Source organism: Drosophila subpulchrella, chromosome 2L (assembly GCF_014743375.2).
Source record: "Drosophila subpulchrella strain 33 F10 #4 breed RU33 chromosome 2L, RU_Dsub_v1.1 Primary Assembly, whole genome shotgun sequence".
NCBI classification, from domain to species: Eukaryota; Metazoa; Arthropoda; class Insecta; order Diptera; family Drosophilidae; genus Drosophila; species Drosophila subpulchrella.
Window position 1 is genome coordinate 9,825,624 of NC_050610.1, and position 15,022 is coordinate 9,840,645.

Sequence of the window (15,022 nt, forward strand, 5' to 3'; positions counted from 1 at the left end):
TATATTCGAAGACAAATTGTTGAATTGGTCTAGAATGGTTCAGTCCACATTTATAAAGTGACCGTCACTCCTAAATATTCAAATTTGAAATAATAAAATAATTTAAAATAGCTTTTTTTCTATTCAAAATGTAATAGTTTTCGTTTATTTTATATATTTCATTTCAAAAGAGCCTAAGTACCTCTATTAAAATTTTATTATATTTATTTATATAAAGTTAGTCTTAATATGGTTGTAAATAGTACTACCTGTCTCTTCTACAATTATTGTATTAAACACCAAATAAGTGTTCGTTAAGACTTAAAGTATATTTACGGATTTCGTCATTTTTTACAATTTATTTTATTTTAAAGTACTGCGCAAACCGTGAATTGTTATTTGTATTCTACATTTTTGTTCGACTTTTCAATGGTTTATTTTGGGGAGGAGCACAAATTCTTTTAACCTTCAGCGCAAAACAGATCTGAGAACCACTGTGAGAAACAGAGAACAAACAGCCATTCTTGTCTCGCTCGCTCCACGGACTCCATCCGAGTGTCAATCAATCACCTGTCAGATTGGCCACGCTCACTGGCCATCGGGTTGCACAGACATCGGGTGAATACCCACTCACATGGGAAAGATTCTTGCCAGCATCGCAAAGATACATACGAACTCACGGAACAACCATGGCTGGGGATTGTTTGTTAGAAATGGTGGTCTTTGATTCGATTGGATTGGACGAGATGGCCGTGACTTTTTTTTTGTAAAGTTAAAAAAGTTAAAAAAGTGGTGGTCTTGAAACTGAACCTTTCGTATAATTCCTTTAAAATTGTCACGAAGAGACCTATTTCGAAAAAAATTCTTTAAGTATTAAATGAAAACTAATATGAATCTGATTCTAGACAAATAGTATCAGCTTTTTACAAAAATTATAAATATAAACATTGTTATGTATCATGAGCGTGTAAAATACAAGCTTATATGAATCTGATTTTAGAAAAATAGTTTCAGCTTCTTACGAAAATTATATAGTTGTAAACTATTTTAAAGGGACCGTCATCATTATCAATTTCCAAAAAATTACAAAATAATCACAATTTTGAAGTTGTATGATTTTTCCCTCAAAAATAATCATTACTTTTGAGTCTTATAAATATTTTTCAGAAAAAATCAATATTTGTAAGCGAAAAAAGTATAGCTAAGAAATAAAATTATTTATCTCATTATTTATTTTATTATTTCTTTGCTGCTTTATTTGGTACCATAAAATAAGACAGTTTCTAATATTTGGCCACTATTACTTTTTATTTTGATTTTCAACCTTAGTTAATATTCAATGTCAAGGTCCTCCATATATTAATGTATATCAAAGTTTTTAAAAATTGTTTTCCACTTTATTAGTACTATTTCTCAAGATGTTTTCTTCTCTTCAGTACTTTTCTATCTATCAGTACTTTTCTTCCCCCATTTCCACGTGTCGCACACCGTCAAAGGACTTTTCTGTTACAACGCTTTTGTCTGGCATTTCCTTTAGGCTCTTTTCTGTTTTCAAAATTTATCGAATGCCCAGGACAATGGCAATAGGAAAAGCGCAAAGCGGGCAATGAAACAGAAGTGAAACACAAATAAATAAGGATAATAGCAGAGGGCTACAAAGAAGAAGAAAATGCCTACGAAAAGGGGTGGTGGTGGTGGGTTTTTTGGATGGGTGGATTGGTGGGTGGATGGGGGCGCCACACGAAAGGCAATTAAAAAATATTTAAACTGCCAACTGGCAAGGGTCCTTTGGACCCGTTTCTGACTGACTGACTGGACTGACGCCTTCGAGGCAAAGTTGCTGCCCCCCAAAAAGGGGGCGGGGCTGTTAAAAACGTGGGGCTAAGGGAAATTTATGCATTCTTTCCTCGCCTTAACTTGGCTGCCTGGCTTTTGTTTTTCCTTTTTAAGTATTCCTTTTTTTCTCCCCCTGCTGTTGTTTCCCCCCCCCCCCCCCCCCCCAACTTTCACCCACATTTCTCTTCACCATCCGTAGCAAAATCAGTTTGAGTTGTGTGATTGTGTACGTGAGCATAACGGTTAAAATGGCCAAGGACTTAGAGGGGGGTTGGATTGCACCCCCAATGGCCACCCCCTGTCAGAATTGATTGATTGAATTGCCACTTTATGAAATTTGTGAGTCTTCGGAGATGTGCGTGGAAATTCGTGTTCTCGTCTTCGTCCTCGCTTTTTCTCTTTCCATTTTCCTCTGGGGGTGGCTCTGCCCAGTGGGTGAATGGGTGGCTGGGTGGTTGGGTGGTTTCTGGCCGTGGATTGTTCGGCTCTCCGAGGGTTGCTCCTGCTGATTTGTGTTTGTGTGCGCTTTGGCTAACAATTTGCAGCATAAAATACATAAAATTATGTGCAGCGCTGAGGCGGCCATTAAACTTGATAGATTTATGACAGACAGCAGCCAAAGCGGTATCCAAAAACAAAGCGAAAGCGCCTGGACGGGGGTCGTTCTGTGGACAGGGGGGGTTTGGACTCTTGGGGCCCAACCCCCGTAAAGATATAGCTGATTAAAATTGCAAAATTGTCCAAATGAGATTTGACGGGTGGTGGAGAGGGAGATGTTCTGGCAAATGTCAACGATCTGACTTAAAGTGTTGGGTGGCACTTGGGGGTTCCCAATGATTCTTTCAGGAGATAAGCTTGTGTATAATTTTAACTTAAAGATTTTTAGTGAACTGTCTGTTAATGATTCAATAATAAGAATAAATTCAATTTTTTAATTTAAAATATGTTTTCTTGCTTGAGGGATTTTTAAAACAATTTTATAAAAATACATGACTTAAATTTAAACACAATTTTAAACTATTTCCAGTGAAAAATATAATCCATTTCCTTTTAAAATATTATTTCTAATTGTTATTTAGATGAGAAGATATGGTTTAATTTAGAACTTTATCGGAACATTACTTTTGCTTCAGCTTAAGCTTTTAAGGCCCTAAGCTTCCCTTTTCCTTGCTTTTAAAATCCATTCATAGATATTGCGAAAATATTTTAATATAAAATCTATAAAGTTTAATCTCTTTTCGGGAACCCTTAAGATCCCATAGACTCTCACCACTCCCTCTTTCAAAATCGTAATGAAAAAGGATCCAATTTGAATGCAAAACAGAATGGAATAAAAGGCTTATTAGAATAGATTGCTGAAATTAAGAGCCGGACAAGGTAAATGAGCCCATCCAGGCAGCGAATTGAATTGAGGTGGGCGAATATATATACATATCTACAGCCCACTTCACTGGCCCTCCGAAAACTGGCAATTACAAAATGATTGAATGGTAATTTCAGCGAGAAAAGTTGGCTTCTGCCTTTTGTATTTCGGGTCTATGCGGTTCCTTGGGTGCGTTTGTATGTGACTGGCATAAATTCCCATTATTTATGGGGGGCTGTAACTGTTTGTGATATTTTATTTCGCGCAAGGATAGCGCAGGATAATTTGCGCACCCAAAGCAAACAGAACCAAAAAAAAATAGAGCCGAAACTTAACAAAGAAAAAGCGTCCTGAATGTTTGGAATTAATTGCCCAAGCTCCTCCGATCACAAACAGAAGAAGAAGAAGCCATGAGAAAGGGCGGAAAAAAAATGTTTTAATTAATAAAATTGAATGTGTGCGAAAATTGAAAGGATTTTTCCGGCCCCATCTTGGTGCTGTTGTTGTTATTCCTGCGGCATTCATCTTCGGCGCTCATTCGCAGGCTTCCCTCATTGGACTCATTTTGTATGCAAATGATTTATGCCAGAAAGTGTCCTGGCCGAAGAGTCGGGGCCAAAAACTGGATTAGAGAGTGCCAGCGCCGGCTCATTTTGTTTTCCACCAACCACCCCAACCTCCCACCCCCCCTGAACTTTTCCACCCATCGAAATCGCAAATGAGCGGACATAGCCGGAAAAAGTTTTCCCCCCACAACTCGGGAGGTCGCCTACAATTTCTCAATTGCCCGTAGGGGGGTTCCAGTGGGTGAGTGAGTGGGCGATGGGGCTTTTTTAAATATTTACTTAACATCCTATTATCCCCACGCGGTCGTGGACAGGCAGCGAACCACGACCCGGGCTTGTATCAACATTTAAAACGATAAACTTGCCACACACACACACACAGACTCAGACAAGCGACCGAGAAAAATGCAAAAAGGACGAAGGACGAAGGACACGTCTTGTCTGTCACACCAAAATGTCACCGCGGGGTGAATTACTGGCAAACCAAGAGGGAAAAATGCTGAACAACAAAAATACTTGTTTTCCAGGAAAACGCAGTTAGGCGAGGAAATACCCTTACATCTTATATTAAGAAGAAACAATACAATATTTAAAAAAGATGTGAAATTATAATATGAATCACTTTTGATAAATAATTGATTTTAATATTTTTTTAAAATTTAAATGCCCTACATTTTTAACCAAACTTCTTTTACAATGTTCTTTTAAATAAACATGATTTAGTTTTAAGAGGATAAAGGTAGGTTATACAAACAATAAAGTTCACATACATATTATCAATTTACAGAATACAATCAATATTTAAGTGTTCTGTTAAAAAATAGTTTTATTTAAAATAAAACATGATTTTTTCAAATATCAATGTATTATAGCAGGAACTTTGACAATGTTCTTGATTTCACTGTAAATATCATACAGTTTTAACCTTAAACAGGATAATAAATTTTCTTAATGATCTTAATTCTTGAGGAATATAACACATTAAAATATCTTATATATCCATATTCATTTGACCTCACTTACAGTGTATTAAGCGTTTTGGTCACTGAAAAAAAAGTGCACAGAAAGATTCCCCTAAAACAAAGGCGCTGCTCTATGTCTATGTGTGAGCAGGACGACATGAGAGCAGGACACGCGCCTCAAACACACAGAACAAACGACAATGGGCAAGACAGAGCGAGACAGACTCAGACAGAGACGCAGATAGCATGGGCGGTGGTGGGGGGGCCAAGCGTGTGAGTGATTTATGGCGCTGCGAGTGACGAGGACGAACCAGAATTCTTCAGGATAATGCCGACATAACGAGATTGTTTTATGTACACATTTTCTCCTTGTTTGCGCCGTCGTTTCGTTGTCGTTGTGTCGTTTCAGGCTTTCGGATCCGAGTTTTTGGAAGTGGATGGTAATGGGGGGTTTTTGTAGGTGGAGTCGGGATCCTGTTATGTGTACACATAATGACACTTTTCGCTGACTATTCCCATTCCGTTCTTGTTGTTGTTGCTGGTGTTGCGCACTGCAAATAGGGGCGAAATATATATATAGAGTGTATGTTTGTATATAGTCAACGGCAGTGTGTGTGCCTTATCAGTTTATATAACCTGACTGCGTCTGTGGGCGTACTTATGCCCAGAGGACCTTCAATCAAATCCGTAATCCTCATTCAGTGCGTTAATGAGCTTCACATTAATTTGTCACCCACAAGGGCTCACCTGATATTTTGTTTATGTCCCCGAACCGACAATCGAGTGAAGGTCCTCGAAATGGTTGTTCCTTAAGCTGTATAGATGCGACAGGCTATGTGTTTATCCAATTAAATGCTTTGATTTAGGGATATCCTAGTGAAGGATGGATACATTTACTGGGCTAAGAAGAGAATTTTGCTTGAAAAAACATAACTACATTTTTGAAATCTTCAAAATAGTTTAAAAATCCATTATTGAGGCCAACGGATTTTAAAACAGTCTTTACAACGGTGAAAAAAAATATATCTATAAATCAAATAAGAAATATAAATATAACCAATCTTAAATCTTATATTCTAAAGTTTTCAATTTCTGGTACCGTTTTTACTTAATAAAATTAATAAATACGAAGACACCCTATATCACAAAATAAATTCTATACTTAACACAACTCTCCTTATCAACCCCCAATAATTATCAAAAGTGAAATTAAGAAAAACAAAACACAACCGCAATAAGCAAATTCCCTTCGTTAAGTGCACAATTTACGACTTTGTTTAGTTTTCTGGCAATTATATGGTATGGTAACAAGCTTCAGAGATGCATGATTCATTCCATTCAGGCTTTTGGGGGTCTGCGTTCGTGTCCTTCTGGTCCTGTGTGATATATTCTTCATAATTTCTAATTTCCGGCTAAAAATAATTCTAAACATTAAGTAGAAATTATTTGATAAACTTTTCGCTCCGACTGCTTGTTGTTGTAAATTTACAACTAAACTGAGCAGCCGAACCAACCAAACACCAAAGTGGGAAAGGAATCCCCCTGCCGACCACCCCGCACCCCTGAAACCCCCCTCCGACCTACGACTTACGTCGATACAAACAAATTCTCATTAATGGCGAAGAGAAGGCTGTAGCTGCAAACTGAGCTAACCCAGAAATTTTACACAGAAAGAGACTATACCAATTTCAAAAAAATTTTAAAAATGTATTTTGAATTCCTTGGGATTTTAAAAAATTTAATAAAAAAGATTGATCTTAATACATTAAGAAATCAACTGGACTCACAGGAAACATCAACATTGTAATAATCCACGAAATTTAAAAACAAATTCAAGTGGGTAAATGTTTTTAATATAATAGGGTTGGGGTTACATAAATACATTAACACCTTGGTGCTACAGAAATCTCTTTCTTAAATTCCAAACAATTTCAAATGATTTCAAACTCTGTTTAAAATTCGTTAGATATTTCTGATAAATCTACACTCCAATTTTTATTTTGTATATCACCGTGATAAGAGCTTATATATATTATAGGTATATTTAACTGTTAACCGCCCTTAGAATTTTTTCCAGTGTGCCCGAAGCGAAATTTTCAGCATGTAAATGAGTCGGGCTTGGGTTATCAAGTGGGTGTGGGATTGGGCTTGGGATTGGGTGGGTGGCGTTTGTTAGCCGGGGGGTTGGTGGCGAACAAAATATGATTTTGACAGAAAACAACAAAACAAAATCCATAATTCAGGATAAAACATAATTCCACACAGCAACAGGAGCGATAGAGCGGGGTGGCAGAGGGAGAGGGAAGGGCACATCCCACACAGATGCACAAGAAAAAGGAAAAGTCTGGATGGAAAGCGCCGAAAAAACAACAACATTATGAATTACGGTACAATGGCGGGAAAAGGCAAATGAGCGGCAGGGAAAAGGGGGTGACGGGTATGGTTTGGGGGTGAGAAAGGAGCAGTTACAGTTATTTATTAAATCCCTTTACGCATTTTCATAATAATTTCAAAAAATATTTTAAATGCGACGGCGACGTTGGTCGGGTGGTTTTGTGTTTTTCTTCTTTTTTTTAAGGTTTTCCTCTCCGGGAAGCGATGTCTGCCTGCCATCGGGTGATTCATGTCAGTGCCTGGGTGTTTGTATCATTAAACTTTTATGCAAGAAAGAAAACCCCCACCATATATACATATATATATAGGAAAAGCAGCAACAAACACCACTCATCATAAACAGGACAAACGAGCGTGAATTTAATCCCTTTTGGCACAAAGAAATCATATTTTTTCTCGCGCTCAGCGAAAAAAATAAAGCAAGCAAATGCTCGAAACAAAGAAATGGTAATGGAGTTGGGAGAAAGCAACTCGGATTTGTTGGGTTTCGGTGACTCTGCAGGAAAATTAATTTGGAATTTAAACATACATTTTTTTTCGACTTTGTTGGATAGTTTTCTAGAAGTTTACTATCATTCCAAAAAAGTTTTCAGGTATATTCTTGAAAAATATTGGAGAAATCTATTCGTTTAATATGCATATTTAGAATGCTTTTAAATATTTATATTAGATAGTTTTTTTAAAATAGTTCTCATGGATAGAAGGGTTTTAAGTGGTTTCTTGGACTGTGAAAAATAATATTTGTTTAAAGATCGCCCTTTTAAAAGTTGATAAAAATGAATACTTAAGTATGGCAATGTTCCCAGATCTTATAGCCTTCTGACCTTATGAATCCCATTGTAGGGCATTCCGAGACGAAATACGCAGAAGGCAGAGTGAAAATGAAAATGACAGCACGAAAAATAATTCTAATCTCCTCATGAATATTCCTTTTGCATTTTCATTTTGCAAAGAGCGCCCGGCCAGAGTGTAAACCATCAACAAAAAGGACAACACCAGGAGCGGCGTTGCAGGGACGGCGAAGGGGGTTCTGGGGGCTGTGGGGCTGATGCGTAAGCCAAAGAAATACGACGACGTCACTGTGGGAAAAGGGGACTGGGTGGGGCTTGTGGGGGGTCGGAAAAGCAGAATCAGGGTGAAGCAGTTGGCTAAATGTACAATGGGAAAAAATATATATACCCCGGCAGCCGTTTGTTATTTTATTTTATTCGAGCTCTTCAGCAACAGCACCAATGCACTGAAAAAAAATTACACTTCGAATTTTAAAACCCCTTTCTCATGTCTGTAATCTTTGATTTATTTTAAATATTTGTAAAGAATAATTTTACAACTATTTTTTGTAGCTTTCTTTGGTTTTAAAAAAAGGAAAAATAAAATTTTAAACTAAAAAATCCACAAATATCGCGATTTACAATTTTTATATTATTTTCTTTAGTTTTGAAACACCATTGAAAGCATTTTTGCAATGCAGTTCATATAACACTGACTGTTTTTAAAAAGCAGTTGTTTTTTGGGTTGACAAGTGGGGAAATATATTTTTATACTATAAACAAATTGATATCTATCTATTCCTATTATCGGGATCTACATGTTTTTTATAATTTTAATTATTTTTGGAAGAGAATTAAAATTCCAAGGGCTAATATTCTGCACTTTAGGCGTCTGCAAAATTAAAAATTTTAATTTATAAGATGTTTCTCTCAGTGGCTCATCCCCCTTCCCCTCCCTGCCCCGTGTCCGGCATTTCTCTGATGGGCAGTCGTCGTTCAAGTGCCGCAGTTGCCAGCTTCGTCGTCATCCTCGCTTTGGGTCGGCCATGGACGCCATCGAAATTATAAACTTGGCTGCTAAAGAAGGTTAAGTGATAAATTAACGCCACTGGCCCCCCGGTCTCCGCCAGCCATCTTTTTTGATTCTGGCTAGGATTGGAGTGGACTGGAACTCCGGACGCGAATGGGAATGCTTTATGCACGAGTGGACCTTTTAGTTTATTGTTATTTTCAAAAGGAGCCGGGCTAAAAAGGAGCTCAGCTTGAATCGAATAATTACGAAAAGTGGCCCAGAAATTAAGCAAGGGGGACGTACTTAGCTCTTGTAATGACTGTACTTAATGCCCATGCTGACGGAATACTGATATATTAGACACGTTTTCACTGAAGTCACTATATAAATAAACGCTACCCTTAATCTATTTAAAACAGGATTGTTTTATTTGAATCTCCTTAATGTTAGCGTACCTTACCTGTTAACCTACCTTATCAAGATTCCCTATAGGATAAATCTGGACTACTTTTCGAGTACTCCCTAATTTAAGATTAAATTTTCCAATTCTCATCACATGGGCTTTTTTAACTTTGTATGCTTAGAAATAAAGGTTCCTCATTTTAATAAATACTAGAAAAAGTATGGCATTTCTTGGCGCAATTCCTTGAACACTTCTGCGATCTGAATCATCGTCGTACGTTTAGATATCTTCAATAATTTCGAGTTGATACTTAATAATTGAAATTTTTAGTCCACAGCAATAAGCGAAATGTGTTACTGCAGTATACGTTGTTGTTTCTTCTACGGTCTAGTATTCTTCTCTCTCGTTTACTATTATAACGATGTGATGGTGGACTATCTGATCTTTGAGGAGCAGCATCTCGTGGACAGGTACTTTGTGAACACCAAGGGCTGTCGCATGCTGACTATGGTTCCGAATGAACGTGATATATTGTTTCTGTGGCGAGGCCTTCGAAAGGACTTTTGTTCCAGCGAACTGGACCTAACGTCCTTCAGCAATTGTGATTATAACTACCTGAGGACCGAGGTAGATATGGAGTTCCTAAAAGCGAGATATGACATCGAGAGTTTGGAGATCTTCAAGTGCCAATATCATGCCTTGGAGCGGAGCACCGATTACGATAATCGGTATTTGTATAGTCGGGAATTTCCACTCCTCATAGATGGTAATAATACCATAGAGCCCCATGCGGATATCATAAGGGCCGAGTGCTCTATCAACGGTACGAGGATCTATAATGGAGTTCACTTCTATGTCCATCCTGCAGACGAGTGGTTTCGGAATACCCAGGGACTTCCTCCTCTGAAGTTAGCCTCTCATGCCAGCAGTTTGTCCGTTTTGATAGTGGGTCTGGACTCCATCTCCCAAATGCATTTCTCCAGAAGTATGGCTCGCACAGCCAACTTTCTACTATCCCTGCCACATGTGAAACTCAAGGGCTTCAATCGGTTGGGAAATGACACCTTCGACAGTCTGATGCCCTTGCTGAGTGGATTGAGTGGCCAGGAGATGAGGGACTTCTCCTCGGATCTCAGCAGTTTGGACAGTTGCCCCTTTATATGGAAGGTTTTCCAGCAAGCCGGTTATGAAACTGCTTTCGGGGAGGACAATGTGGACAAGAGTATCTTTGCCAAGGGATTCGAGGATCAGCCCACGGACTTTTATCTCCGACCTGCTCTGCTTGAGATGTGGCTAAAGACCAGGACGGATGGCTTGTTCAACAGCCACTGTAATGAGAAGAATAATTATGCCAAGGAGCTCAGGGAGTTCCTATTCAAGATTCTTCCGCATCATAAAGCCCACAGGTTCTTTACCTTTCTGTGGTGGACACAGGGCATAGATCACCTGTTTAACTATGGTAGGAAGTTGGATCAACCGTTTTTGAAAATGTTCAAGACCATAGCCCAGAGTGGCCTACTGAAGAGGACCCTACTGTTGGTGATTTCCAATCATGGGTTGAACAAGGGTCGATTCTTCGACACTGTGCAGGGAAAAGTAGAGGAGAATCAGCCGCTGGCCATGTTGTGCTATCCCAGGTGGCTGGAGGAGCGATATCCCCAAGCTATTGGCAACTTGAAGATCAACAATCACCGTCTGGTCACGGCCTTTGATCTGCATGCCACTCTTTTGGATTTGCCGAATCTCACATCCCTGGAGGATGAACAACTGAAGCAGCGCACTGCGGATCTATGGGCCTTGGGAGAGAATCTTCCAAGGGGAATAAGTCTTTTCCTGCCCATACCAGACCATCGGGACTGCTCCTTGGCGGAAATACCCACGCAATTTTGCCTGTGTCAGCATCGTAGAAATGTCTCGACTTCAGATGGATATGTTCTTCGGGCAGCCCGTCTGATTATCCGTAATCTGAATAAGATTATCCTCACCCACAATCCTCCCTGCCAGACTTTATATCTGGATCGGGTCCTCAAGGCCGACAAGTGGCGACGCCTGGCGGATGAGCACCAGTCGGAATTCCGGGTGAGATTGCTGGCCACTCCGGGTGGGGGTCAGTTTGAAGGAGTCGTTAGGTATTCGGGCTATAAGCTGGCCATAGATGGTCCCATAAAACGGACTAATAGTTATGGAAATGATTCGTACTGCATTCAAAACTATTTGATTGAAATGTACTGTTTTTGTTCCTAAAATACTTAAGAAAATGTTTCTTACGAAATAGTAAAAGTGACTAACCTGCTAATTTCTGATTCTTTATTTTTTTTTGCGTTTGATTTACTCAAGTCAAAGTGATTAAAGTTATAATACATTTAATATAATAATAATGTAGTACATTTTTAATGCTTTAAAATCAATTGTAGAACTGCCTTTTATGGCAACCATTTTAATCCCAGATCCTTTGCTTTGTGGTTAACATCCTATGGGGCTTAATTATACCCATAAACATTAGCCAGTTCCCCCGAATGACATCATTAGCCCATCTGGATGAGCTTGGGCGGAGCTTCAGTCAAGCTGCCAATAGATTTCAGGCTATCTATTCCACCAACCATATATATACCGAGAAGTCCACATCATACATATGCTCCTTGGAGGAACGATGAATGCTTGGCGTATTGGGTTTAATCTGATGATTTATAGAAAATTTAGGTCGCCATATAGTCGCATTAATTACGCCTCATAATGAGTGATTTATGCGAGAGCTCAGCCTGCCTCGGCGTCTAACTCCAGCCTGCATTATTCCTACTCCCACATCCATACCCACATTCACATCCACATCCACATCCTCATCCCCAGACTTCCACATCCTCGCTCACATCACACATCCTGCCGCCATGATAAGAAATGTTTTGCCAACGCCTGCGGCCAGAAAGTCACATTAGCACAAATGCCCGTAATTATGCTTTTTATGATGGCACTCACACTCCCACTTTCCTTGGGTGTGCGACATTCAGGCCAGGACCTTATCAGCCTGGCTTCGGGTGCTGACTCCCCATAAATGTGTAAAAATTTTACGTCTTTTTAATTCCACTTTTATGTGCAGCCGGCGTCAATCACACACAAATATTTATAGTTCCTTTATAATGCGTTTTTCTGACTGATTTATGGACCTCCTGCCCAATATCGCCAACCATCCTGCCATGTGGTCCTGCATTCGACGAGTGATTTATGCCTGATTGACAACTGCAGGCAAAACAAACGCTAAAAAGGAATGAGTTTATATAAAGAACTTGGTTGTGATTGTAAAGGATATTTGAAGAATTTAGATTGATAATTTTATGACTTGAATTTTTAAAAATGTTTTTGTTAGCTGTACTCGGACTTTATGTTAAAACATTTATTTAACATCTTCAACTGGCTATAAATATTTTGTATGAAACCACAGTTTTATTAAGGAGAGAATTTATTATGATTTTATTAAAAATTGTAACTAATTAATTATGACTCTAAATCACAGGAAAATGATTTGTTATTCAATCTGACGTCTACTATAACTAATTATTACAAATTCTGTACTATTTTTCAGATAGATTATGCATGATTAATGTTTTAAGTGATTTAATTCCCAGTTTAAAGATATATTAATTGTTTATTATATCTACACAATTAGAGAAATTCCATACAACTGCCACATCAATTCTAATGTCGCTAAATCATTTTAATAATCTTGTATGGAACTGGCAGCTCGTAAAAACGGAAATGCTTCCCATCTCACTTCCCTAAGAGTCGTTAGAGTCGTAAATTCGGTAAACGCGCTTAAGTGATTTCCACACTAAAAACCAGCGGGTCACTTGGACTCGACTTGACTTGACTATTTCAAATGGTTCTTACTCGCTGCCAGTCGAAACATAAAATTTAATTTTATGTACGTACATATAACGCGTACCAAGTCGGCGGAACACAGTTCAACAATTAAAGAACAATAAAAGCCACTTTGATGGCGATCTCCTTTGTGGTTTGGTTTGGTTTTGCCCGCCAGTATTTAATGGCCATCATCATTGGAAATTTTTTTGACAACTGACAAGAGCGCGGGTCACCGTCAGAATCGACAAATCTGTCACGCCCTTTTGCCGGGTCAAAAAGCACCTGGACCCGGGTTTATTCCATTGTTTAACCTTGTTTACTGTCAAATAATGGCAGCCTCATAAAATTAAAGATTTTACGAGCGTCTTAAAAAGGCGTCGTAAAATCTATGATCATTGGAGAGGTCCTCAGCTGTCTGTTTATTTAATTATACATTTATGTTCTGCCGCCTTGGTGTTAAAAAGGCTGCTGTCATTTCGTCTTGGGTTACAATTAGATTGAAACCCACTCGGACAACGCCCACTGGATGCAAATACATAATACTAATCAGAATTTATGGGACTCAGCAGTGTTAAGAACACAACCCCCGAAACAAGTAGAGGTTGAACTCTGAGCGGTTTCAACAAATTGGAAAATTTACGATCGGAAGGATGGGGCGGGAGAAGTCGATTCGATCCCACGCGTCAAAAACAAAGTAAACGGAAGCGCCGCAGCCATTGGAGAGTCACCCAAAGTCACGAGAGTCGATGCATTAATGGGAGCCACTTAACAGGGATTTATCACCTCCGCCCACAGACCGGTTATGGTGCCATAAAGATCGCCAGGGCGTAAGGAACCAGAATCCAGCGGTTGAAGTCCCCCTGATGGATGCACCGAGTGGGACTTACGTTCCTGGCTTGGGTTGGGCCGCGTCTATCCGCGCAAATTCTAATTGATGGATATATTGATAGGCTCTTTGGGTCTTTTATCGCTTTAGAATTGGATGCGGGTTCTGTGGGAGCGGCAGTAGAAGATCATCACAAATTATCATTGGGCAAAAGAATTCTAAGAATATTTAAAGTTATTGTTCCAATAAGTATGAACTTTATTACTTTTTTTGTGTACATTTTAAAAAATATGCTATTGTCATTTCCCAGTAAATCAATCTGAGATATTCTGTCAAATTTGGATCGTTTTAAGTAAGTAAAGAGAGCATTATCAATGATAATTATCATCATTCTTTAATAGCTTAGAAATATATACAATAATCAAAATTAAACGTATCCTCCAGTTTTTAAAAGTAACATTTTGGAGGATACCTTTAGTTATATAAAATTTCGGTTTATATTTCATACAATTCGGTGGCATAGCTTTTCCTGTAAATCTACATTACTGGATGTTTAGTTTTCCATGTACCAATATAGAAATAAGTCCGAAACTAAGTCTATTTTTTAGGGAACCCTCCTTTAAGTCTCTATTTAATATTTATATATGATGTGCAAAACCCGTTAACACTATATTCTAACAACCTTCTTCGTCAAGTAACCCCAATAACTGAGTTATGATTACCCTAGCCGTCTGCAGCCTACTCAAAGTCACCGCCTTGCTAAATATATGGGCAGGGAAATTAAATGCATTTCCTGCCTGTCTCCTAAACATCTAGCGGATGAGCCACTCCGGCAGATTAAGGAAAAGAATAACAACGAATTCCATATCATATTTACGGCCAATAATCATTGGCCAGTAAGAGCGAGACAGATAGAGAAGAGGCAAAAGCAATCAGAGTACTAAATCTGATGTACGCCGCTAATTGCGCATAGATTACCAGATGCATGAGCGATATTACTACAGGCGAGGCCGCCCAATGCCAATCCATACCATCCATGCTATCCATACTATCCAT

General features: G+C 38.8%; 1 protein-coding gene across 1 annotated transcript; it reads left to right on the plus strand.

Annotated features, from left to right (window-relative positions):
* Nucleotides 1-9,452: 9,452 nt before the first annotated feature.
* On the plus strand, nt 9,453-11,564 carry LOC119547433. The gene is made up of 2 exons (XM_037854293.1): nt 9,453-9,558; nt 9,616-11,564. The coding sequence occupies exon 2, from the start codon at nt 9,634-9,636 to the stop codon at nt 11,527-11,529; it is 1,896 nt and encodes a 631-aa protein (XP_037710221.1). The 5' UTR covers nt 9,453-9,558; nt 9,616-9,633; the 3' UTR covers nt 11,530-11,564.
* Nucleotides 11,565-15,022: the final 3,458 nt, after the last annotated feature.

Coding starts and splice junctions, on each gene's coding strand:
- LOC119547433 (XM_037854293.1), top strand. CDS start 9,634: ATGTGTTACTGCAGTATACGTTGTTGTTTCTTCTACGGTCTAGTATTC.